A 27,273-nucleotide genomic window follows, 5' to 3' on the forward strand; every position below is an offset into this window, starting at 1 on the left:
GGTGGCCTACCATGTCTCCTTTCCCCAAAAGTAGGCCAATATGCAATAGTTGCTTTTACCGACTAGATGCGTAKTAGCTACAAATCTCTAACTCCTGGCACTCAGAGCTGTGCTGAGGCTTGAGAGCACTGAAGTGCCATAAATTTCAGAGCTTGCCTCAAAGACCAGGGCTGGGAAAGTTTGAATGAAAACTAAGATGTGTTATTTTTTGACAGCGAATGGATTGACCATTGGAACGAGCTGTCTGAAGGTAGTGGAGAACTTCATTTTTCATGCTGCAATTCAAGGCCAGAAACTTTTCTGAAAGATATTCAAGCCTTTGGGAGTTAGGAGATGGAAACTATGGCTAGCATTACATGAWGTTCAGACAGGATGGTCTGATGGGCTTTGTGAATTCAAGTGTGCTGCTAGAAGCAAGATAACTTCTCCATTTGCTGCAAAGAGCAACGTCACCTCAGGTGTCTCTGTCCTGCTCTGCATACATGGTTTGGTGAGCCACTGACCTGACCAACTGCTTCTCCCTCCTGCTTCTGCCAGTGTAGGCCCATCCTGTTCTTTGAGCTTTGGTGTTCATCCAGCCTGGCCCTGAGCTAATTCGTCTCACTAAACCAGCCGGAAGCTATCTTGTTTTAATTGTGTTTTATTCTGGCTGTGTTAGTCCTTTTATAGGTTCCTGTGGTTGAATCAGCTCGCAGAAGGGCCAGACAAGCTCAGGAACTGGTGTAATGTAATCAGCAGGAGAGTAAGACTGAGAGGGAAGGACAGGCCTGCTGCCTTTTGGCCTCCCAGAACTATTGGCTTGGTTAACCTCATTTTGAATAGTTTCACACTGGTGCGTATTCCTACAGCTCCCAAGCAGAGGCAGGAGACTGGACTAGAGGAGTTTTGGTCTGGTCCTGTGCAAGTGTTCTTTTCCTTAATAGCAAATCTGTTCTTCTTCTGCGGCTTTTGCTGTATGTGTCCCTGTTGTTGCTTCTTTGTTTTAATTTTTGTTCTTTCCTTTCTCTACATTTCTTCTAAGTGACCAGTCCTTTGCTGTGTGGAACTTCTTCAGACTCCAGCTTAGACCCGTTTGCTCATCTGCAGTTACTCTTGGAGAAGGTTTAAAAATACACAGCAAAGYCTGTCTTAGGAGACCAGTCAAGGAGCTGACGAAAGTGGGTTGCCTAGCAGAGGTGGCCTAATAAAATTGGAGTGGAATTGTACTATGCATCTTTGGGATGATTTCTGGGTGGTCTGTTGAGACAAGTTCGTGTCCTGCTAGTGTGGAGTCTCTTGTGGGTTTCACTGTGTTGTCAAGTGAACTGAGATGTGTTTGTTTCCCAGCCTTGTAGGGTGCCATAGCTCCAGCAAGAGCTTCCCTAAGTAATCAGCGCCTTCAGCCTCGCACATTGTGATCTCACAAGCCATCGCGTCTGTGATGTCACAATGGAAGAGATTCTGGTGCTCTGACTTGTGTGGGCGTGCCTTTGACAAATCAGCCAAGGAACCCAGCGGGAAGAATGAGCTCAAGAAATGGGAGAGACCTTCCTTAACCCAGAAGTGCCCTCCATCCTTTAGTCAGCCCTTTCCATACTCACTTACCTCTTACGTAATGACCATACTGAGGGAAACCAGTGCCTATGTAGGGTGAATTATTTTTTTCAGTTGACTTATCAAGATGCATGTTTCTCTCAGATGAACAGTTGCCCAACTTTCCTCCTGTAACCMTCATTCTTTTCTGTTGTTCCCCTTACTTGTATTGGTTCTAATTTTAGACTGTAAGTTCTTGAGAACAGGGACCTCCTCATCTGTAGTGGGAAGAGCCTGGGTGCAATTGTGGAGTGCTGTAAAAACAAAATGATGGATGCCAAGTTGTATGTGAGCTGAGTAATGATGGGGCAGCATATAGACATGCCATGACATTACAAATTTTCCAAAACACAGGCGTGGTTGTCTTGCAGTGCTGGAGACAAACCCAGCCAAACGTGAAGGGAGTGCAGCCATGGAAGTGTACTGTTCTCATGTTTAAGTGATGATGCTGTGAGGTTAACAAATTAAAGAAGCAAATTTACCTGTCTAAAATTGTGTTACTTCATTAAACAGTTCTGAAAGCTTTGTCTTTTGTTATTTGTTTTACTTTATGTATTTTTTTTTTGCAAGTTTGAATGGTGAGAGTGGATAAGCTRGTCTTGTTCATAGTCTCTTGTTTCCTGCCTCACAGGCTAGCCAGGTGCTATCATTTTTGGACTGTAGTTCATCTAATGAAATATTTGGGTTTAGGTTAAGGTTGATTAAAAAAAAAGCATGAGTTATCTCTATTGTTCTTCAGTTATGTCTTCACACAAGTGAAATAYGGGCTCACATTTGACCTCTGAATATGTATTTGAGCAGCTACCAAAATTGAAGTCCTGCATTTTTTGTTATACTGTGTTCCAGGTGTTGCTAAATGTATRCAATTTTGTTCTGCAGAAAGCATCTCTATTACCCTAACTTTTTTCCCTCTATAATTTAATAAAATAGACAAACCTGACTTAACATTTTTGATTGGTTCTGGTTGCTCTAGCCTTGAGTTCAGTTGTCTGTTGGAGGTCAGGAGTCACAGTTGCCCCTTCCCAGGCTTTGCAAAAATAATAAACTGAAGCATTTTACTCCMAGAGCTTGCTTGCTGTTATTTTTTAATTTCAGTTTGTCTTGTAGTTTACATTGGTGGGGGGGGGGTGTTATTTTTTATTTTTTGTTTGTTTGTTTATTTGGTAACAGGATGCAGGGCTGTCTTGCCATAACAAAGTAATTTAACATGTAAGGTGAAGGCTCTCATAAAATATAATTTCACATGTCAGCCCTCCAATGTGAAGTTAGGTRTTGTCTTCCTGACCCCTCCCTACTCAGCTAATCAAACTGGACAGTGAAARGGGATATTTTGGGCTTAAAGGCAAACTGTAATTTTAATTAGATGTAGTTGTAAAAAGTTCATATTTATGTTACATGCCAGGAGCCATTAAGCTCAAGTTCGTAGGCTAATTTGTCTTGCCATTGAGTTTGAATCTTCTGGAGCTTGTGTGCTACACATCTCTCTGTGGCTTTGGGGCTGTCCTGCAGGCAGGGGACAGCASTTGCAATGCACTGCTGGCTCTTGTCACCAGCATTCTTCACGTGGCAGGAGTTCTGTGTCTTGTTCCTTGCCACTTTGGTTGTCCCTATGCAACTTTCCCAGTAGGAAGCCTGGTGTGCAACAGCCGCCAGTGCAGATTCTCCGCTTCGCACTCAGTGGGGCCCCTGGCAAAGCTGGTGGCTATAGCTGGCACTTRCCTTTCTCTTGGCTTTCCTTACTGGTGATCAAACTGTCGTGCTTTAGTACCATGTGCTTGGACTGCTRAAAAAGCAAGAGCTATGGTCACCCTGAGCTTTTCCTGGTACCTGCAGCTAATGTCCAGAGAACATTTTTAAAATATATATATATTTAAAATATAGATGCTGATTTTAGCCAGTACTGTCACATGGGGCACACGCTGTTGTACAGCAAGGAACGCAAACTTTATCTTCCAGCTGAAACCCACCACATATGGCCATTTCCCATCTTACTGGACGCAGCAAATGTAAAGTGCTGTCACATTTTCCTAGGTCTGTGTACAATCTGTCAAAATAATTCCTGAGGTCCAACCTCAGTTCATGGTCCCATTACATTTCATACGTATCTGTGTGAGGAATTTGAGCTGAGTGATATGAAATATTAACCTAGTAGGGTTGACTGCCAGATGTGACAGCTTGCACTGTCTGAGATTATAATCTGATCCTGTGTGTATAAGAAATATATATGTGGTGTTTTATGTAGGTTTGGAAATGGAATTACTGAACATGTGGATTTATATGGCTAGAGCTGGGTTTTTAATTTTTGAAGCTGCATTGCTTGCATCATTGTCTATTGGAAAAAATGCAGGATAATTACTAGTGCTTTGCATTGTCATAGCCATTATAAATGCTTTACATGACTTCTAATAAAGTGTGTTTGCTCACCAGTTATCTTGTGCTCTGAGGCACTCTGACCTTGCCAAAGAAGATGATGTGAGGTCTTCCCAGGGCACCCAGAGCAGTGGCTGGGTAAATATACTGTTAAAACTTCATTTGGCTGAAGGTGCAGATTTTGCAGTGGGGTTGCCCTTATTTGTATGCTGCCTGTGTAGGGAGATCAGTGTGCAATACCCCACTCGTGCACCTTTGTTTGGAGCACTGCTCCCTGTGCTACATGGGAGAGTGGGGACAGAGGCTGCTTTTAGGATGGGTAGCCTGACCCTGTTGTTAGACCATTGCAGATCCTATGTACCACTGCAGAAGTTGCTAGTGTAAACAAGCACTGGATGTTGGCTGTTATTTCCCTGTGCTGAGGTWACACGGTGCCTGTGTGGCACTCACCTGCCATGCCCAGAGTCTGGTGTGGTGTTGCTGTGAAAAGACGTGCCCAAATCCTTCCCAGGGGGCTCATTTACCTTTGCCACGTGGACTCAGTGGCTGAGGAACCTCTGCACCAGTGTGTGTAGTGTGACCCAGGCTGTTTGTGGAGTCCGTGTCAGATACCCTGGTCTTTCCAGTTAAGATACATTAGAGATCTTGCTGGGGGTGGGTGGATAATAGATTTTATTATTGCCTGTGTTTGATATAGTGGTTGAAGCCTGCCTGCCTCCCCGACTCCAACTGTGTGTTTTACTTTCTGCAGTAGGCTAAAGACCAGGTTTTCCTGTAACTAATTTACAAGCTGCTTTATTCTGAGAGATTATATTTGTTGTGATGTGCCTTTAGATTCATAGTAGCTTGAAGATTTAAAGTGTGTATACCTTAAATACCTCTTATTTGGCACATTTTAGAAGTAAATATAACTAACTTCTATTTGGCTGTAATGCATTTATGAGTGACAGCCAAAGCTGTAGATGGAAAGGCAATAGGTAGAACTGAGCCCCTTTAAAGGCCATGTTGGGCTCTACTTTTTTGTTTTTACAATTTGAGTTCTCAGTTTTTAAGATACCTGCTGCATGGCACATGGCTTTAATAAAGCAAACAGCTTCAAAACATGGAAGTCTTAAGGATGCATATATGCCATGGAATTGGCAGTGTGGGTTCAGGCTCGGTCTTAAAAATCTCGGCTCCTTTGATTTTTGCCTTTCACTCAAAACCTTGGAAAGGGAAGGTTACCAAATGCGTGTTTACTCGAAGCACACAACCTGCTTAGCTGCAATTATCTCCTAATCTGGTCCTTCCGAGTTTCTCTGGTCTCGCAGGTAAATACAGATTTAGCCGTTATTCAAGGCATATTATTTACCTCATTAAGTGTGTGTTTTGGCACGTGCATTATTTACCTGACGGACTAACGGATGGGAGAGAGCAAATGCTGTCTTTTGTGCAAACAGTGACTTTGTTCACGAGCAGAGAGTCCTCATTTTGCCATGCCTATTTTGTCTCCRTGTCTCATGGTGGGCCCTTCCAGCCCTTCACAACAGACAAAAAGCCAGCACAGGTGTGGGGAGGTGCTCATAAAAAGTCATGTGGGTGGCATGTCATGTGATGGAGTGCTTCCCAGAGCCACGAGCAGTGGGACCAACTGTGATCTTGGGTTAGGTGAGCCCAGCMCTTTCTTCACACTGTGGGGATAGATTTAAATGTCTGTGTAGCAAGATGTGTGTGTGTGTGCGAGTGTGTATGTATGTATGTATGTATATGTGTGTATACACACACATATATATATATATATATGCATGCACAGAGGGCACACTGACATCCTCATTCAGGAGGACTGAGTTGGTGCAATTTGTTTTGTTATCGGTCCCTGTACCCAGCTRTGTAACAACATGAGTTGGGCTTGAACTCTCATCCCTGTAGATCTACCAAAAGCCCTGAGGCTGATCCTTCTTGGATAGTGACAATCCTGGCAATTTTTTCCTGCAAAGTTTTAAAAGAAAAAGGATAGGAGGGGAAATCCGGGTAGTCTCACATTGGTAATGCAATTTATTAAATATCATKTATTAAATAGAAGCATCAAAATGTGATAGCTGAGTGAGGTAATTCCTTGAGAGGAAGACTGTAACCTCTAGAGTCCTGCTTGCACTTAACAGTTCCTGCAGTCCCTGGGTGTGGTTAGTTGAACTAATATGCTCCTCCAAGAAATACCTGAAGTGAGAAATGGAGTGTAGTGCTAAAATCACATCTATGAGAAACCTCGTATACAGAGCAAATGAGAACTTTCCTGGGAGGAGCCTTCCAGTCACCAGCCACCTGGATTTGTAATGGAGGTGTACTGTTTTGGTGCAATTGACAGATGTTTCAGGGCCAAGGTGTTTGTATGAGTTGTAGGGTTGGTATGTGAATTACTGTATTTTACTACAAATTACTACATTACTGAAGCTACAGTTTGTATGAAAAGATGGAAGGCCTCAGAAGTTTTAATGGGGCTTATATCAGATTTTCTAAGTTTTAGTTGGTTTGTGTTGTGTTCTGCTATAATGTTCAGCAGTGGGGTATGATCTGATGCCTGGAGCCATGACTATTGTGTATCTCATAGTTTTTAATTTAGAGTTATTTGCAGAGGTTAATTTTCAGTTGCCTATGATTCTGGACACCTTCAGCTCAGTCCAAATGTTGTCTGTTGTGCTTAGAGCAGGTTACTGTGTTATTTCAGGTTTGTGATGCTGGAACCTTCATTGGGAAGCGCAAAGGAAATCCTGGACAGAGGAGGACAGTGAACAAATACCAGTAGAGATGACATGTATGTGTGCATGAGTAACGTGAGTCTCTCTTTAGTTTCAGATGCCTCTGGATGTTCAATGATARCACTTCTCCATACTGGAGCAACAAAGTTTCTCCAAAACTTACTTTCAAGGGCAAGACAAGCTGTGTCCCCCCTCCTCCCRGCTGGTGTTCTCAAAGGGTTCAGCTCCATTGTAAGCAAGAAACTGGCGTCCCACGGCTTTGGAGCTTCCATGGCAGCAATGTCATCCTTCCCTCCACAGAGATATCACTACTTCTTAGTGCTGGATTTTGAGGCTACATGTGATAAACCGCAGATTCATCCTCAGGTAAATAGTTAATCCTGTTAATTATTGCCTTGCAAGTTGGTGCTGCTCATGTGAGAGGTAAAAGGAAAAAGCACAGGGCTGGCTCACTAATTTTTTCTGATTTGGCTCACCTGCTTTCTATTGCTGGTTCTCCMGGGCTCTTGCCAGTCACCTGCTGTTTCAGAAGCAATGCCAGGACTGTTTGATAGTAATGAAAGAAGTCTGATTTCCATCAAGGAAGTGATAATTTATGTGTTATTGGAAACATCRTTAAGTCATGTATACTTGTCATTTGACTGAACTGGGAAGGGTCTAAAAGTTTTTGGCTCCAAACTTGTATTAATAGATGGCAGCCATGTTTGRTTCTGCAAGGAAAAATGCTGTTGGTAGTGAACAGCTTTAGGAAAAGAATATTTTGAATGATGGGAATAAGTGCAACATAATGGTATTCCTAAGCAGAGAAGAACAACAGGTTTTAGATAATTTCAACAAGATCAGGTATCTTCCCTGGGTGTTAACTCTGGAGTGTAATGAGGAAGAGTTCAGCTTCAGAGAGATCTTCCCATGCTCTACCAGTTGACAGATACAGAGATCCATATGAAGTTCTGGGCTTTTCCTGCAGACAGTTCTTCCATAGCAGTGTAGAGCAGATTAGTAAAAATAGTCTCAGTTTTCAGTAGGATGGGCCTAGGTTTTCAACTGTGAAAATGTACGAAAAATTAAAAMCCCCTAGTATTAGGCTTTCTATGGTTAGTGATAGTGAACAAACAATTTCTGAGTCTRAAGTGAACTCACCCTTCTCTGCCAAAACGTAGTCTCCACATTTTGCTGGTAATACCTGCATTGGGTCAGAATAACTTCCTTTAGCTTTGTTTGAACTTTATGAAAGGCTTAAGCAGTTTTCAATGTGGTGTCTCATTACTGATGTGACTCAATGCAGTGTGTTCATTTCCCACTGCAGCCGTGGTTTCCCTTGCGCTTGTCCTAACAAAGGGCTGCTGCAAGTTGGGATCGAACTTGGCTCCTCTCTTCCCCAGCAGTGCCTTGGTGGGTGCTGCCTGCCCTTCATGTTTCTTGAAAAATGGATAGCAAATTCCCTGCTCTTTTGCTGGCTCTTTGTGGGAGGCTGTTGTGGCTCTGTATCCAGTTCTGCAAGCAGGCTCTTAACTGCTCTCCAAGTGAGATGTCAGGCTATTTCCTGCATGCTCCGCCTCGGGTACACAGACCTGTCAAAGCTATAAATTGGATCTACCTTCTCCCTTTGGATATGGGTTTGGTCTGTGCACATTTTGATGCAAAACCATGATGCATGTGGAGCTAGTTTACAGCTGGCAGTAAAAAGGAGCATGAGTGGAATATGATTACTACTGTTTTAAGGAGCTTTGTCCCTAAGTCCTTGCCAGGGAAAGTAATGGTCTGGGCCAATGCAGATCTGCTATATATTTTGTTGGTGAGATAGCACCTTTAAGGTGGAGACGTTCTTCAGTGTTGTTTTTGCAGTCTGCTGTGTTCAGTGCCTGTCTGCATCATATACTGTGTGGAAAGGGCTGTCAGTCCCTCRCATCCTCACCAACAAATTAGATTGACAAATAAAGAAATTACTTTTGCTRCATGGGGCTCAATGTAGCTGGAAAGGCTAACTTTATAAAATGAGCTTAGGTGATGCCATTACCTACCTCTTCCCTCTTTGCTGACCACATGGCTTTTATCCTCTTCATTGCTRGGCTGTATGTCATGGTGAGCAAACTGTGCCATGCATTTCAATGATGTTTTCTGCAAAGTTTTAGTGACAGGATCTTTCWTTGCGGGATTGATATGTTTTGGAGGTTTGGTCTGAGGTCAGACCTGGGATGTTCACTGTGATCCTGATAATTTTTCTGCTTTTATTTTAATACATGCAAAATAGAAATCTAGATACAATGAAACTCAAATGCATTGGTATTTGATGAGGAGGCTGCATATACAGAGCTAAACTAAGCTGTGATTCACATTACTTTAAGTAGGTAGGCATYGCTGTAAATTTAGCCAGTTCAGCCTAAAAGTCTTTCAAGAGCTCACTTGCCACCATACAGCACATTTCACATTTCTCACTAACTGTTCTTCAAAATATTCTGGCTTCTTACAAGAAACTCCTGAAAGAGCTATCTTTTTATCTACACTGAGATGTGTGRCTGCCACATCTGCTCCCCCTCCTGTTGTATTTACTCGTGCTCCTCTGTAACCTGGCTTTATCCCTGGGGAAGTCCTTCATGCTCATTCGTGAGCCCTGAAGACCYGTTCATTTCCATTCCCTTTCACATTGCCTGATCTCTCTCTGAGGTCTTGTGGCATGGCCTCCGTAATGGGGATCAAGGAGGGTCAAGGACAGTRGTATTCCCCTGGGAAGCCATCTGCATTGTGGCTCCAGTGGCTGGGACTGCTGGCTGAGTGCCTTGTGGCTGCTGCCCTGTSCTTTACCACTCACTCCTGGGTTGGGCATCGAGGGTTCTTCATGTTTCCCTCCTCCAAAGGAGCTGGAGCATCCTTGTAGCCCTGACTTCTGACAGCTTTCATAAGATACACGCCTCCATCAAAGTGCTTGTTTATATACACATAGAAACCATTTAGCTTTATGGGTTTTCTGGATGTATTTATGAATAATGGGACCATCCCAGAGAGAAAAGAAGGGGGGGGGGGGGGGGGTTTAACTGCACAGTCTGTGTCATGTAGTGTTTTAGCCAGCCAAAGGTTATTAGGGGTTGGCAGTAAGAGATGTTTATGGCTGGCCTCTCGCATCTCTTTAAAGCTTACCTTGTGCCTTTGGAATGTGATCCGAAGCCCACTGGGGTCAGTTGGGAGCTGTCATTCTGYGGAGGTCGGTGGACCCTGAACCGTRGTGGTGTGTTTCAYTTTTTAGCTCTGAGTTTTTTTCTGTTACTGTCTGGTAAGMGTTTATAAGTACCTTCTGCTTTTATACACTGTCAGCCTGTAGAGCTGGATACATACGGAGCTTTAGCATCATGAGAAGATGCATTAATAAGTGACAGTCTTGCTCTTTTGTCCCTTTGTCCTTGTAGCCACCAGTGTTTATGGTGGTCAGTGCTTTCAGTGACTGTGTTAAGCAGCTCCACAAACTCAGATCTCTGGCTGCCTGTAAACTTATTTTATTAATGCAGTAAGAAGGTGTKCCTCTTTCAGTCAGCAAGCCAAGTATCTTGCCTTCAACTTCAGCTGAGGGGATGAAAAGGAATGATTTGTTTTAAATAYAAAAGTCTGAAGGTAGAAATGAGATCTGTTCAAAGCTGACTTTGAAATTAGCCTTCTATATATGATGTTAATCTCTAATCTATTAAAGCCACTTAAATGAAAATCAAATAAAATTCAAGCTTTATGTGTCTGCTGCCTGGAAGTGTAAAGGAGTATCAGACCTCTGACCTGGTAGAAGGAGCTGGATCTAGGAGTTGCTAAGCTGCTAAATGAGCTTYTGGTAATGATAAGGTTGCTTTTTCTCATGTCAGTTTTTTCAGGTACTTGTGTTCAGTGTTTCAGATTCACTCAAATTTGATAATCATTTGTGAACTGGAAATTTACCTCTTTTAAACTCTCCRTAAAGGGAAAGTATGAAATATTCAAATCTTCTCATTGCTGAAGAAGGCTGTGACCAGAAGCAGAAGAATAAATTGTTTACAGACAATATTTCCTGTGTTCTCCTAAACAGTGCTTTTTAAATGCAAAAATATCTTGATTTTTTTTGTTAGCATATCCTAGATACTTTAAATCTGTTTAGCATGCATTTAGATTGTTATTTTAGGAGAATTTTTAATTACTAATAAATACAAAATATCACTCACCTTTTCAACATAAGACCATAAACACTGACACTGTGACTAAACAGATGTTCAGTTACTGATTTATTTTTAAGTGTACAAACAAATCTTGATGATCATAGTACATTCTGTGATTGGCAGGAGTGTATTCACAAATAGGAGCCAGTCTTTCTGTAAGATAATATTAAGTATAAATGCTGGAGAAGGTTATGTCRGGTTCAGTCTCTATTTCCTTGAGTGCTGTTGTAAGAGATATTACAGGAGTTTTCCCTTGAACATCCATCTTGCAGTTCCAGCTTGCAGTCATGGGCAGGTGCTGGAGTGGCTGTGATGATCTGTACAGCTGCCTGTCCTGCTCTATCCATGATCTTGTTCCCACAGCAGGGACAGCCGAGTCATGTGTCTCTGCTCCTGAGGTGCTGTGATTTATAGACTGATCTTGTAATGGGAATGGATGTTGATTTCCCCCATATCAGCAGATGTGCAGTGCCTGCCAAGCTCTCTGTGTAGGGTGACAAGAGAGAGGATAGGGAAGCTGCTTTGGGAGCCATAGCTGAAGCTATTTTGTAGGAGGAGTATGTCCTTGAAATCACAAACTTGCTGCAGGAGGAGGTGATGGTGGGATCACTGATCTGCTGGCAAGCAGGCTGCAAAGTACCCTCTGTGTGCTTTCCTCGTGGTTTTCTGTGGAGACAGCAATCCCAGCTGAAGGCCAGGATGGGAATGCAGAAGGTGTCTCACACAGTAACAGACATTGTCACAATCTTAGCCAGTGGCAGATAAARGATGTGTGTGTGCCTGTGCCTGCCAGTTCTAGCTAGACATCCCCATGTAGCAGCTTTCTTCTTGCACCGTTTTTGTGTTAAGCTCAATGCACTGGAAATCACCTGCCAAAACCTTTATTGAAGATGATCATGAGTTGCTGAAAAGTAAAGAAATTCAGGCTTGTTTCCCATGGCAACTTTAACTCAGCATTAAGTATTACAGTGGAATATTAATCTGCAATTACCTGTGTTCATGCAGCTTAGGCTTGGGTGTAGTTTTAATTACCTACTTCTCAATTCAGCTTCTTACAATGCAGCTTCTAGAGGAATGCTGTTAAAAATGCATGTAACACAGCAACTTTAAAGTCTTTTTTTTTTTCCTTTTATTAAAAGTAAATAAATATATGTRTTTATCATGTCTTTGCCAATTATGGCTGTTGTTATGCCATTGTTCTTACATCAGAATGCCTCAAGTTCCTAGAGTGGCAGGAAAAAGTTCATATATAAGAGCCCTTTCAGATGGATTTTCCTGTTTGCATTGAGTTTTTGAGCAAACTTCTTTGGGCCTTGTAGCTTTAGAAGGTTACACTGCACCTGGCATCTCAGTCCTGCATTCACATTGCCTTGGAGACCTCCCTCATTCTCCCAGTAAGGGGGGACAACCTTGCTGTGACCCATGTCAATCTGACAGGGTGGGTTATGCCTTCAGGCAACAGAATTAGCTGTATTTATTTAAAACCCGATGAGCTAGAGAACATGAACAGTTATTGAACCCAAATCTCCTGGAGAGCACAACCATGAGACCACCAGGCAAGACATCTGATGCATGAAAAAAGATTCAAAGCAATTTCTTATTTAAAGATATAAACCCAGTGTTATTATAGCGACAAGTCTAAAATACCAAGGCACTCGGGTGGCCAATGGCTGCAGTCCTAACCTGACCTAACCTGCTCAGCTTTTGGCTGGTTATTGACAGGCTGATGAGATGACTGCTTTAAAGCAATCAGCCAYGTTGCCTGTTCCCTCACAGTGTGCMGAGACCCCACATCAGCTCTCCATCCCTGCGTSCAATTCCCCACCTGTGCTGTTTGAACACTGTATCCTTAGCTGTGCAAACATTACACATCGTTTAGGTGACAAGTTGCAAAGTTAAGTAGACTTGTTGTTACAGCAGAAAGTCGTTGAGCGGCAGTCACCCTGAAAAGAAAAGATCCAGRCTAGCTCAGGAATGTGCAAGTCTGCTGGATCATGTTTAAAGTTTTGTTTGCCTCTCCATAAAGCCACTGATGAGGGCAACGTGTGCTGTTGGAAATGCATTTGTGAAGGGAAGGGGATGGTGTCACAGATTTGTACACCTGCTGTGCTTGTTCTCCCATGTGCATGGCCCTGTTCTGTTGTCGATGACTGGTGTGTGCCTGCTGCTCTTTCCTCTGAGTATGGGGAGTATTTTGCATCCCTTCCAGCATAATGTTTTAAAACCAGGCAGTATTCTTCCATGCCACGGAATCCATCTAGTGCTTCTTGGGGATGATGATTTTTAGGCTGCTGTGCTTCCTAGGAAATGGTCTTTGCTGTATTAAAGTGGTCTYGTCTTTGCTTTGAACAAAAGCTTCCTGTTAAAGAAGCAGTGCAACTCAGCTCCTTTAGTGAGAAGGGCACACTAAATTTAGGATGCGCCTAAATCTTGTGGGCTTTWTCCCCTTTCTGCCAGGCTTGCTGTGCAACCATCCCTGTGCTGTCTTTGTTGGTCTATGCACTTGTTAGCTGGTGAAATAACTCTCCGTTATGTTATTTAGTTCTCTCTGTCAGGCAGAAATGTGCTGTCATCAGCAGCTACTTGTGATGTCTGCAAAACCCTGGGTATTCATTTACATGCACTAATGTGCCCTTCCTACCCATCCCAGATGTTTTAGTGTCGTTGGGAACATTGATCATTTGTCCTGCTCAATATCAGGTGAAGAGGTTGGGTCTTGAAATGATGTGATAATTCTACAACAGGGACTGCACAGGCTGTCTGTCTACCATAGAAAAGAGTGGATGTGAAAAAAAATAGTGTAATTGCCATCTTGCAGTGGAAAGGTAATACTTGGAAATGTGTGTTTGTGCTGTTTTTRACCTGGTTTGAGTGCTAAACTTCCCCCAAACTGTCAAGCATAAGTTGTTGTTGGCTGTGTCAGTGGAGATGTTCTGGGTGGTTAAATATATGTCAATAGTGCTTGAAGAAACAGGTTGAAGTGTTGATGTCTGTTGGTCTATCTTTCTCATCCCATGTGTGAAAAGACAAGGGAGATTCTGCCTTCTTGATGTCTGGGTCCTGCTGGAAAAATCAAAATAGCTTAGTGGGTTTTGGCAGGGAGAGATGATGCTGATGGTGAGAGGTAGGAACCAGCCTGGGAAGAAATGATTACTGAAAGTTTTGTTCAGGATGGCAGGACAAGGGTTGTGAGCCTGCTGTCAAGATTTTAGGTACAATGGCAGGCATGAAAAAAGTCCCAAGGACCACAGAGATAAGTTTAGGAGAAAAGTGTCATTTGTGAGATGCAGATCCTCCTTTTGTTGGCCCTGTAAGAAGGGATTTGAGCTGATGAAGTACTTCAGTTTGGATTCCATACTCTTTAAAAGAAAAAAAAAAATTGCTATTTGAAGAGGGTGAAGAAGAGTATCAGTGAGTGTGACCAGGGGTCTGCAAAATACAACTGTGAGTGCAGGCTGAGTGGCATTGGAGTTGCATTTAGTGCAGTGATGAGASGTGTGTATAAAATGAGGTCTTCATTGCAAAAATGAGAAAGGCAATATTCTGACCTGTGTATGCTGTGGGTAGGAAGAGCAGTCAGGAATTTAAACAACAGCAAGGGAAATTCAGATTAGACATTAGGAAAAACTTTCCAATGATAAGACTAATGAAACAGGAGGACAGAATGCCTGGGGAGTGTGTGAGTCTCTCTTATTGGAGTCGGTAAAAACAGCCTAGACAAAGTCAGAAATTATTTAGGGGGTGATGATGCTGCCCCCAGGCAGGTGCATGGACTAGATGTCTCTTTTAAAGCCGAAGCTCCTGGAGGCATGTGATTAGATGGGGATTTCAGCTTCTATTAAAGAAAGAGAAATGGTCTCTCACCCTCAGAGTTGTAAGGAAGCACTGGGAAATAAGAGCCACGTTTGATGTCAGTGCAGAACCCAAAATGCAACTCCAAATTTATCTTTGAGGAAATCCAGCTTTTACACTGGGCTTCAGTGCCTGAACGTTAGGGGTAGGCAGTGAGATTCACCTGAGAGCAGGGGAAGAAGAAACATTACTCATTGGTCAGGCAGCAGAATTTTTCTTCATGTCATCTTATCCCCATTTTTCATGATCTTCCCATATTCCTGCCAGTTCTCTTGTGTTTTGTTTCTGATACGTCTTTCCCTTCACACTTTTCTGGATATAGTAATTGTTTTAAATGTATCAAATTGTTAGGTGTGTATTATATRTGTATATGTGAATTTAAATCTAGGTAGTGATGGAAAAAAGAAATTTGGGGGTCAGCTGCTTCCCTAAAGACCTTTTGACAAGTTTAATCAGTACACAGAGTAACTTAGCTTAGACAGAAGTGCTGAGAGACTCCGTGCTGTGTGTGCAGGCAGACATCCTTTGGAAAGCCAGCATAGCCCTGATTCAGCAGAAGTCCTGCTGTCCCCCACTGGAGAGGTGTTGCCTTTATGGTACTTGTTTTGGTTAGTTTAATAAAAAATTAAAAGTGGGGAAAAGACTTATGAGGTCATCTTGGTTACTGCCCTGAGGGCCAGTGCAAGGCTGCTCACTTGGAAATGGCTTTAGTCAAAATAATAATTAAGGCAGAGGATGGAAACTGGGGAGGCAGATCTGTTAGGCTAGTGCTGTCCTTACTATGTCCCTTTTCGATTTTAATTGCCTTGGAAAAAAAAGGAAAATCACAAGGCTTTAAAAGCTCTGATTCTTTCTGCTCTTCAACACCCCCCACCCTCTCCCCGATCTTGGAGGCATCAACTCTCATCTGTCAAAGTGTAAATCAGCAATTAAAACACAAACAGTGAAATGCCAAAGATGACCCGAAGCACAAAGCAACTGACAAACAAGTCCGGACAAATCGGCGGATAATTTATAAGCATTGCCCTAAAATCTAATTATTTGGCAATTCGAATTTGCAGCCGGCCAGGGCTGTGCAATAAATTTAACCCGCCATAAATTATTTAGGAGCAGCCCGTGGTGTAAATCAAAAACACGAGTGTTTGTTTAAGAAATAAGCTTCTTGTGCATAAAATGACTTTTTTTTCTTTAAAGAGAAGGGGGGGAAAAACCATCCCTGCACAAAATGAGCTGATGCTGAGGCTCTGTCCCTCACTCCCTTGCCTCTTCTGCTCTTACCTTTTTTGAAGCTGTAAAGGGTTCTTTTGGTAAGAAGTTTTATGCTTTTCCTTATCAGACAAAATCTGTTTCTCTCAACAGCCTCTGCTTGTTTTTATTGCATTTTGAACAGTCAGCTCTGATTTTTATGGGCATCTTTTATTCTTGTGTTTATTAAACTTCTTCACACRGGGGTTAGAATAAGGGATAAATTATTCTTTGGTAGTTTTTTAACTGAACAGGCCATACGGCCTTYCTCACATATATAACTCTGGGTCCTGAAGCGTGTCCTGTCCACTTTGTGCATAAGCTTCTGGATTAAAAGGTTTTGAGAGCTAGGAAGCTCTTGCTGGGCACTTTATTCTTTCTSGMTAACRATGTTAGTGGTACCCAGATCCAAARGGATAAGCAAAAAKATTTGTCTGTGGGAATTAGTGTAATTTCAGGTGCTTTCTTGTCTGATAGGAAATTGTTTAGTATAGTTGTGTGCTTGTTTATTTCTTTTATTAAGAAGAAGATCAAAACAGCTGAATCAGTGCATCCCTGGTGTTAAAGGGAGGGGAGTTTCACATAGGACGATTGGGTAAGGAAAGACTGGGTTTATAGCAGTGYTTTCACATGCCATTAAGAATTTTTCAAATCCCTGTTAGAATAAAGTCCCTAGCCATTCCACATTTACCCTGCTGCTGCTCAGCCCACTGGCTTGGGACAGCCAGGTTGCACTGGAGGCTTCTACCTGGAACCTTTTTTATTTTAAACCCTTGGTTTATTTTTTTTTTAAAGAAGACAGAAGTTCTGAGGAAGCTGTCACATAGATTTGCTTGAAGTATTGTGAAATCATAAATGCAGGATTGTTGTAAAGAGAGTGGACCTGRTAATGGATCTGTATAAGCCTCTGGCTCTGCAGGTTCCTATTGTTACTGTGTTTGGGGGCACAGCTGAGGGGAGGGACAGGGTGCTGATGTCTTTTTCTTTAAGTGTGTTAATATTGATTTTAGAAGCTCTGTGTTCCAACAATATAAATGCAAATGCCTGTAATTGGGAGCCTTGTGCAGAATTTTTCAACAGAAAACATGTTCAACTTTTCATGACAATGAAAGGAAAATAAAAAGCCGCTTATTTATTGGTGGTGGTTTGAATCCTGGATTTCCTTTCAAGTTACTTTGCAGTGCTAAATAAAATACCTAATTGCAGTGCTCGCAAAATTCAAATGAGTACATTTGTTCTTCTGGTAGCTCGCGGCTATTTGCAGCCTCTGGACACCCTCAGCATTATTTTAGCATATCCATAACTCCTGGTTGTGCTATAAGGAAAAGCTGGGGGTGGGGGCAGAGGGAAGACTTAGAGGTCCCAAATGCTACTGGCACAATCACTGCCAAAGCTGGAACATTTACTCAGTGTTGGAGTGGAAATGTGTGAGGATCTCAAGGTAACACTTAGGGATGTCCAGGCTCTCATAGAAGAAAGGAAGTGTCAGTGAATCTTCTCTTCTTAGCTCTCCCATGCTGCTTTCCTCCASTTTTCCTGCCTGGGAAGAAGCAGAGAGGGTCCTTGAATGGTGGAGATGGAGCTGAGCATGTTGAGCTCACGGTGCTGCTGTGAAATGTGAGAGAGCACCAGGCTGCCTTCCTGCATCAGCCTGTTGGGGGGTTGTGTGTGTGAGTGTCTAAGTGCTCACCGTTTCATAATAATTACTAATGAAATTCTAGATCTGTAATAACATTTCAGATATCTAAAACAAACCATATGCTTGTAAAAAAAAAAAAAAAGAGAGAGAGAAAAAAGTGGAAACAGATCAACTTTAAGCCATAAATTCTTGGTAATAGAGGCCTCTTTTCTCCCCCCTTTCTGTTTATGTTTGATAGATATTTTTGTTTCTGCAGGAATGTCAACTCTTAATTTCATGATGTATCATGGGCTTAAGAAAATTGAATTTAATAAAGGCAAAAGATGAATGGCACCTTTAAAGGTCCCAACACTTGTCTTTATTAGCAGGACAAACTGCAGGGTCTCCAAACACTGCTTCTCTCCAAATGAAAGTTTAAATGAAAAGTACAGCAGTGTCACAGGTTAAATTTCATTGCAGGACTGGCTAACGTCGTTAGTGAGGAGTGGGGCTGATTTCATGGGGCTGGTATCTGTTGCCTTAGATACCACTGGAGCAAACACTGCCAGAGACTGGAAAAATCTCTGCTATAGGAAGCGTGCAGATAAACAGCCTTTTGGGAAAGGTTCTTTACCACTTGCTTCAAAAACTGACCCAATAAGCCCAAGAGAGCARCTCTACTTTCTCCTAAGACGCTCAAGTCGCCTCTGGGGTTCCACCCCTGCTCCTGGCCCTACACTTCCCACAGACGTACAATAATTCTGGATATTGTTAAATTTTCCACATTTTTAGTATGGYTTTTTATTTCCTCCGTCTGTCTTAATCCGACCCTCCTGGAAGTGCTTTTTGCCTTTGGTTCTGGAAGGCGAGAGACGCCTTTGTGTATCAGATCAGCAGCAGGCTGTCTTTCAGTCTCGCTTTGCATCCAGCCACTTGATGGCCCCTGAGGACGTTTCTGGTCCCTTAGGACACATCCTGGCATTGCAACACAGCCCTGCTGTGAAATCCAGCCGGTGTGTGTCCCTCTCTGGAAGGGGGAATGTTCATCTTGCCTTGCCGTGGGCTTGCCTGCTTCCATGGTCGCCCTCTGGGTCAGATGCAGACCTAAGGGGTAGTGAGATGTCCCAGACCAATTTGAAAGATGGGATGGTGTTATCCTGAGGTTAAGCCTGGCTCTGTTATGGTGGCCTGTCCATTGACTTCAAACTTTGCAGTCTGTTTTCCTTCTGAACAGAAATTTGCTGCTTTCAGAGCCTATCTGTGGTGGCCCTTTTGCAAGGCGAATCAGCTGTATCCAGCATTTCTTACTCTTTAGTGTTTCCATGAGTCCTCCTGGGTGGCTGAAGCTGGTGAGTTTGGCTGCACCACAACAGGCAGTCTGGCTGATGCTCAAGTGTTTGGCATGTGTCTTCTTTTTCCCTTAAAGCCCTTGGGTTTACTCTTTCCTGGGAAATACTGGTGACTCCCAGTGGGGTGGTATGGCTGTGGGGAAGGATGTGCCCAGCCATCCGCTCTGTCTGATCCAGCGTGACACACACAGGGTGTGGCACAGCTGACCACGGGGAAATGCTTAAGCCCTGCCTCCTGTGCAGTTTCACTGCTCAGTGTCTACACCTGGGCACTTCAATACTGTTAACACTTTATTTTATTATTACATTTTTTTCTAACTTTCCATCTCGACAGCACGTACTCTCCATGTGCCCTGGTCTGGGCTGTGCCCCTGCTGTGCTGCCTCTGCGGGCTCTGTCCGCCGTGGAAATTGGGTGWTTCTCCTGGCTATTTAAATTATCTGTTGTTTCCATTTACCCACCCWGGTTCTTGCCCTCCTGCTGCCTAGTGGGGTGGTGATGTCATCAGCTCATATGTGTAACCTCACGATAATTTCCGCCTGCAGGTCATGAGGGTTGCTACCACGGTCCAAAAAAGTGTGTTAGTTCCTCTGCAGCGGCTGCATTTTTCACATGCTAATTTTACTCACAGGAGTTGGATTTTTTTTTTCATTTTTTATTATTTCTTATTTGTCTCTTCCAGATGTTTTCAGGCAGTTTTTTTTGTTGTTAAACTAATTCCATTCATGTTTTAAAAATTTATGAAAGCGCTAATAAAAATGTCAAAGTGGTAAAAATGTTAGCTTTTGCTCTGCTTTGATTAAATTTTGCAAACTGTTTTTGAATATTAAAAAGCAATATTTTTTTTTATTCTCTCTCCCTCTCTCTGTTTTTCTCCAGAAGTGATTTGAGAGGCTTGTTGCATGGATATCACTCAGCAGGCTCATTTGCACTCCAGAACCTTGGTGCCATGGATCTCTATTAAATAACATAGACAAATTATTCTTTAAAGACACCAAACAAATTGTCACTTCTCCTCTTACATTAAACTGGAAGGAAGAAAGGGAGTGGAGAAGGAGGGGGGTGAACACAAAGGATTTTATCGCTTTTATTCAGTGGGCAGCTTTTTTAATTTCATGTATATTTTTTAATAATTGAGAAATCCATCGCAACTGGATTTGTTTAAACTTTTTATTAACAGGTCCATGTAAATTTTTGATTGCTGATTATTCAAATAATTGAACATTCTTCTGATGAAGGAACGTTTTTATTTCCCTATCAGCATAAATTCGCTACAAGGAGGAAAATGAGGCAGCACTTGCTACTGTGCTGTATCCCGTAGGGATGGATTTGGGGGGAGCTTTCAGCTCCTCTTCTCAGTCTATTGGAGGAGGGCAGTGCTCCTCAGCCCCTCTAGAGAAGGAGGTGCTTCATGCAGAAGTCTTTGTTGCCCAAAAGATTGGTGTGCTGGAAAGGCTGAGACTGGTCTTGGGGAGGGCACAGCCCCTGTGATGTCCTTGCTAAACAGATGTGAGCCCATCGCCAGTACATCTCCATGTTCCCTGGGTAACACGTGTGAGCAGTGCRAGACCACCTTCCTTAGGTTCAGCTTGGGCAGTGATGTGTGCAGCTGCAGTGCTGAGGACAGAGCCCTCCTTGCTGCCTGTCCCGAATGAGATGGGCATCAGCACCGTCCTCATCTATGCTGACAGTGTTGGACATGCTCTGTGCTGCAGCACCACCTTCCCACTTCTGCAGAGCTTTGTGTTTATTTTTGTTTGGGACTATYAGGCCATCTTGCTAGATGGGATAATCTCCAGCCTAATTTCTTGTTTTTGTTTAAATGAACAGCTGCTTTTCTTTTTGCCCCATTCAGGAAATCATCGAATTCCCTATCCTGAAGCTGAATGGCAGGACGATGGAGATCGAATCCACCTTTCACATGTATGTTCAGCCTGTGGTGCATCCCCAGCTTACGCCCTTCTGTACAGAGGTAAAGTGCAAAGGTTCCCTGGTGCTTCAAGAGTCTCTCTGGGAAGCAGGTTTCCATTGCACCAGGGACTGGGGTCACCTCTTCACGGTGCAGCTGCAAGGCAGTGTGTCATGCCAGCCTTAAGTTAATGACAAGGAGAATAATTTTTTGTTACTGCAGTAGTGTGTAAACACTCCAATCTGGATTCATAAGTAACTATAGCTGTGATCTGCTGAGATAATTGTATTTACAACTAACAAACATCTAACTGGGTGACCACTAAATAAATGCGCTTGTGTTACCTGCTGTTCAAAATCCTGTCTCGTCTTTGTGAGCTCTTGTGATTTTGCTGCGCTGCTCTGTGGTGGGAAGGTCAAAGAGAGCATGGTCTGAGGAAAGAAAATGCTRTACAGATTGTGGTTCAGAGGCTCTAAATGAGTGTCCTGTGGGCCTGCATGGTGGGATTTGATGAGTCCTTCAGAGTGGTAGGATAATTCATGCCTGTATTTTAATTCTTCCTTTYTGGTGATGTGCTTGTGGACCACTTGAAATGATAGCTGGAGAGGTGGCCTCTCTTTACTTGCTTGGAGAGCTGYTCTTGAGCTGTGACCACAGTTCCCCAGATAGGGAATGAAGGTGGTAAATGTAATACCTGGGGATTGAAATCAGTTGAGGGGCTGGGGTTGGGTCTTGTTGTTGGTTTTGGGTTTTTTGTGTTTTTTTCATTCAGCCCAAGAAGTTAACTGTTTTTCCAAGTGTATTCTTCCTCTCTGTGATAATCATCAAAARAAAATTTAAGTTCCTTTTTCTTTGGGCTTTTTCTCCTGTCAATTCACTGGTTCAGTTTTGGCCAGCTCAATGACTAAAGCACTGACTAAAGTGGGAATCAGTGTATTCAAGTTCTTCATTCTGTCRCTGTCTTGTCTAGGATCATCAACACCATGGTGTGTTTTCCCCTGCCTCTGTGGCTGCAGGCTTAAGCCCTTGGAGGGTTTGTCCCACCTGTACTAACCTGATGAATAATGACTCCTCTGTGTTAGGTGGAGTCCCCTCCAGGACCAACCAGCCCCTTCCATATTTTCACATTGTAAAARCAAATACTTATTTTTATTCTCCTGTAACTCAAAACCATCTGAAGGTATTTTATTTAAACTTAAAAAAAAAAAAAAGTGTAAGCATAGAAAACATTATTCCCCAGAGAGGAGCTTTCAGAAGGCTATAAATGTGTGAGAACAGAGGGTTATAATGGAAATGGTTTTGCAACCTTAATGCTAGAAGGCTGGACAACTACTTTAGCTGACCTTATCCCCATGAGACTTGCTGGACATGTGCTTATACAAATGTGATAAATCTCACAGCTTGCACCTGATCTTTGCTAAAGACAACGTCATATTTTAAAGCTAAGCCCAAAATGTCTGCCTTGCAAGTCACCTAAATTCTGGAGAGAAGTTGTTTCATTAGTTCCCACCAAAACTTGTTATTTTGGAAATCCCTCTATTGCATCCTTTCCCCCCATTGCTAAAGACTGCAGCTCTGTTTTTGCACAAGAGTCTCCATGATTTACTTGGTGTGTGCTTGTGGCTCACTTGGTGAGCTGAATGGAGCCTGCAGCCTGCTGCAGCCTGGGGAAATTCAGAGGTTCTCTGGATGATGGCCTTGTGACCAACAGTCAGCCCATCTAATGCTCCCCYACTGCAGTGCTGGATTCCTTGTCTTCTCTTGCTCACAGGGGTTGGAGCAGGTGCTTGTGTCTCCTGCATGGAGCCTTGAAGCAAGCAGAGCTCTGTGTGTGTGCATGGTGTGTGTGTGGCTGTGCTTTTGCAGGTGTCCAGGGTGGGCACAGGTGTCCCAGCTCGGCGTTCTGCTGGAGACTCTGCCACAAACCTCAGTCTGGCATCTTGTTAAGAGTTGCATGAAAATGGGCAGTACTGAGGCCAGCAGGCAAAACAAACCCCTGCCTGTGTGTATCAGTGGTACARAAAGGTCCCACTTGCCAGGTTTGGCAAGTTCTCTGTTGTTAACAGTATGGCTTAGGAAGCTGATGTTAATCCTAGCCTTGAGTTACTGCTTCCTGGTCACACCCCCAACTGTACCCCTTGCTACTTAGTGYCCAGCATGGCTCTGTCCCTCCTGGCTTGGCAGTCCCCTGGCCTGTTGCAGGGGCTGCCAAGAGATCTCGGAGTGGGATCATGCTAGAAGTGTAACTGGGCTTGTTCCTGGGGCCTTGAAACCCCGCCCTGAGAGCCACAGGTAAACGTTACTTAACAGTGGGGTGCTCTAGGTAGGCTGGGATCACCCCTGTGCCACTGTTGCAGGTTCCCTTGAGACCTCATGGTCACAGCCAGGATATGCTCTTGCAGAGCTGCTGCCTGAGCTGCTCCAGCACTTGTTATTGACTTTCTGCTGGTTTATGTTTTCTGAAAAATACTCATTTTGCTAAATGCCAGTAAAGGGCTTTGTCTTGGCACCTCTACTTACAAAGGGTGAGATTTATTTGCCTCTTTGTCTACAAAGAAAGACCAGGCCTGATTATCAGATTGTACACCAGAGACAAGTGCTTAGGTAATCAGCAAACTGTCTTGGAGTAGAAATACGATGGTTTTCCAGATAAACTCTCTAGGARCAGCAGTTGACATTACATGGGAGCCTGTCTGCTGTGCTGCTGATTTCCCCTCTCCCCTCTGCTCGYTACCTTTGCTAAGCAGAACTGCTTGGTGTAGACTCTGTGTAGAAGGGTGCTGTGGGTGCCTGGCATTTGGCCAGCATCCAAGCTACATCTGTCTGACCAGCCTGATCCAGCTGAAGATGTTCCTGCTCATTGCAAAGGGTGCTGGACTGGATGAACTTTAAARGTCCCTTCCAAACCAAACTATTTTATGATTTTGTGTTCCCTTCTGAGCACACCTTTCAGCCACTTTGAGAGATTTGGGTTGAGCTGCTGTCTGAGAGGCAGAACCAGCACTTTGCAATAGGTGAACTATCCACCTCTGTCAGACAAATGCATGGAGAGAAAGATGGCAGAAAAAGAGCAAACATGCCAGTGAGCTTTAAAAATTGCTCTAAAGTGCCATGCATTAATTCCTCAAATCTGTTTGCCTCTCAGAGTATGGAAGTCTGTAGGTAGCAGCTGTTAACCCAATTAAAATACAGATTATAATAAAAACAGTTTCTGAAATATAAGAGAGTGTCTGTGTCCCTCCACTTCCTTAAAATTCCACTTCATAATGGCTTGATGAACTTGAGAAACACACCTAGAGGAACTCTGCATTCTTAAAATTAAAATACTTTCCCTAAAAGGTATGTATTGCGATTTCATGGGAGTCACTATGAGAAAATGATCTTTCCACTTACARTTTATTCAGTGAGTCAGGTATTTGGTATTCATTAAATGTAATTACAGTTTAATTGGAGTTTAATATCTTTTCTTTTTCCATCCTCCAAGTTCAGTGCTGTRAGCCAAGCCGACAAAGAAACTGAGAGGTAGAAGCCATTTAGCTTCCTTCAGTTGCCACACATTTAATAAAGCAGAGCCTTGTGGTTGTGAGAGGACTTACATGTTATTGTAGGTTGAGCTGGTCTGTGTGGAAGAGTTACTCCTGGATGGTGGTGAGGCCATCAGCATCTCTTGACTGGATGCTATGGCTTCCAGAGGCTTGGATGCTTCTAGGTTGTGTTTGACCTTTATTTGATGAAAACATGTGAGATGTGTAGCTTCAGGAAAGTGCCATATGAAGTGAAATCCCACAGTGTGGACTTGTTTTAATAATGATTTTTTTAATTACTTGGGTGCATTGATGGCAAGCTACTGACCTCCGATATTCAATATGTTAAAAGACAGTTTTGTCAGTTGGAAGGCAGACAGAAGAAATATCTGTTTTCCATGTGCCTCAAGCTCTCCTGGGCAGACACAGGCAGAGGCCTRTGAGACTGCATCTTTTAATGTATGTGTCTAGCTTTGAACAGCCAACCAGTCTGGGAATGGTCAGTAGGAGTATCTGTTGGCAGGACYTGTTCCTAAGGAAACTCCTGGAAAGACTAGACAGGGTTCTCGAAGAAAATGCTTTTCTTTAGGTTTTATTCCATTGTTTTAAATACAGTTTTGAACTGCCAAGGAATGCCGTGATGGACMATGGGAAAGTGCACATACTGGCTGCCCAGCTCAGGGGAGGATGACTGAGTCCACTCYGGGTCTCACTTACCAATACTCATCTGTTTGGTTCATCTAACACTGAAATTTTGGTGTCATTGATAGCAGAGGAATGTCTAGAGGCCTTGGTAGTTACCACTGCCTGTGTGCATCAGGGTTACAGCAAAACTGCTGAAATGCACATTTGAAAAAGGGCATCATGCTGGTRCTTGACACTGCTYCCCAAGTGGACCCTGCCATGCTGAKAATTCGCWKTTTTKKGKKKKGGKWRGRRSCCCMMYTACATTTCTGTGTTAGGGATGAAGCTGTGCCCTTGCCTGTAGCTGAGGAGCTGCCAGGGTCACTCTGCTGTGAYTGGTTCCTCAGCAACACCCATGTGGGTCACAGGAGCATGTTGTGGCATCAGAGAGATGGACAGGAGAGTAGACCTCTCTAATGATCTTTTGAGTGCTGCTCTGATGACTGCTTTCTGTTTGTCTCTGTTTCAGCTGACTGGGATTATTCAAGGCATGGTGGATGGGCAGCCGAGCCTCCAGCAAGTGCTTGAGGTAAGCAGAGTAACCTTTAGTTCTCGAGCTCTGACCTCTGGTCCTGTAGTCCCCTCTTCATCTCTTTCCCTTCACCCTCCCCTTGCTGAGAATCGAACCGCGTAATTTGCCTATGATTACAACTTCATTAGAATAACATTTGCTGTCACATTGGTGACACACTGCTGAGAGTATTGAACCATTGATCTGTCATCTCCAGCTGTTCATGTCARGGGTGCTGACAAGATATCCAAACTCCTGCCAGTAGATAGGAGAAGGGGCGATTCTTTCTTGAGCCAGGTTTAAAGCATCAAGACATTGCTCAAGACCACTGCTCCTGAAGCTTCTGCTTTTATTTCTTTCCCCTCCCTCAGCACTTTATTAAATTAATTTTTCTACCTATTTAAATGCTCAATAATACATGTAGTATAGAAAAAAAAAAGGCCTCTGAAATCTAATCTGAAGGATGTGTGAATACAGATACAACCCTAATAATACCATCTGCTTAATGTGGAATTCCTAAAGCATTTAAGGCTTAATTAGCTTGGAAGTATTTCTCCATCAATAGCTTTTGTTGGTAGTCAGATAGTGAAGGAAACCTCCTCAAGCAGAGCCCACTTGGGCTGCAGGTTGGTGTTCGATGCATCGTATCAGTCAGGATTTCCACTGCTGTGTTACCTAATTGTTTCTAATCAGTATAATTGCGACAATTGCTTATCTGAGGAAATCAAATTAAAGGCATTAAAATCCTCCATGGAGACAGCACTTGATGGGCGCTCACATCAGGGACTTTAGAAGGGGTACCACTGCTGTCCCCAACTCCGGGCAGGCTCATGTGAGTCTGGCTGGGAGATCCTGTCAGCCCAAGGGAGTGGGGTTGAGAGGCTGGATGCTGCTTTTTGAGAGCACTTTACTCAGAGGGCTGTTCTACAAGGGGTCACAGGAAGAAGCTTCGACTCCTGKCAGGAAAGGCTATGGCAGTGGCATGAGACTGAGGATGGTGCTCTGCAGAGGTGACATCTTGCATCCATGCAAACTCCCAGCTCTCCCCATGCTCTCCATAGATCATATAGCTGCCTTGTGTGTTCATAAAAATATGAATACCTGTGCCTGTTTCCCCAGGAGGGAGAGCCWTCTTTGCCTGGATGGGTGCATGTAGATCACTACTAGAGTATTCCAGAAAATGGTTCATTCTGTTTCTATGAAAGCTTCTTAGAGTGTGAAAATGCTTATGTAGAATTTATTTTTTTTATTTGGACAGGAAAGATGTTCATACAGCAGCATGTTTCTAGGTTAAAATGAGATTCAGGTCAAGCAGCTTCTGGGGATGCTGGTTTACTCAGGAGTGAAAGGTGTTGAGCAAAGTAAAAGAGGAGGGATTTCTCTTATTCAAGCATTGAAAATGCTGCCAGTAAGGTTGCGTAATAGCAGCTGATTGCCTGCCACTGCACGATTTTGAGCACATCATCTGCTAATTTTCGCTGGAATAAGTGTCTATGCAGGGCTTGTAGTCTAGGTTAGTTCCTTAATCCCTTAGGTAGATTGCATCCTCCAGGTTAATTTGACCCATTTCTGAAGAGGAACCAGAACATCTGTCCCTATGGGAAGTTGATCAGGAATAGTGGAGTCACTTTAAATCCACACCCTGAAAAAGCAGAACCCATTCAGAACTGTATGAAGAAAAGAGGGATCCAGTCTGGAGAGGAAGGGGACACCTTTCTTTGCTTGTTACTGCCAC

At 43.3% G+C, this 27,273-nt stretch overlaps 1 protein-coding gene across 2 annotated transcripts in view; it reads left to right on the forward strand.

Moving 5' to 3' along the window:
• Nucleotides 1–6,734: 6,734 nt before the first annotated feature.
• Nucleotides 6,735–27,273, forward strand: part of ERI3 (ERI1 exoribonuclease family member 3) — a 117,701-nt gene continuing 97,162 nt past the window's right edge. The window contains exons 1-3 of one of the 2 annotated variants that reach the window (XM_057390617.1): nt 6,735–7,043; nt 20,766–20,882; nt 25,497–25,556. In XM_057390617.1, the coding sequence (XP_057246600.1) occupies nt 6,744–7,043; nt 20,766–20,882; nt 25,497–25,556 (477 nt within the window). In that variant the 5' untranslated portion in view covers nt 6,735–6,743. The remainder of the gene's footprint in view (nt 7,044–20,765; nt 20,883–25,496; nt 25,557–27,273) is intronic. The other variant, XM_057390616.1, reaches the window with a different exon arrangement.

The sequence above is a fragment of the Malurus melanocephalus genome, unplaced genomic scaffold (assembly GCF_030028575.1).
Source record: "Malurus melanocephalus ecotype Western Australia unplaced genomic scaffold, MMel_1.1 scaffold_28, whole genome shotgun sequence".
Taxonomy (NCBI): Eukaryota; Metazoa; Chordata; class Aves; order Passeriformes; family Maluridae; genus Malurus; species Malurus melanocephalus.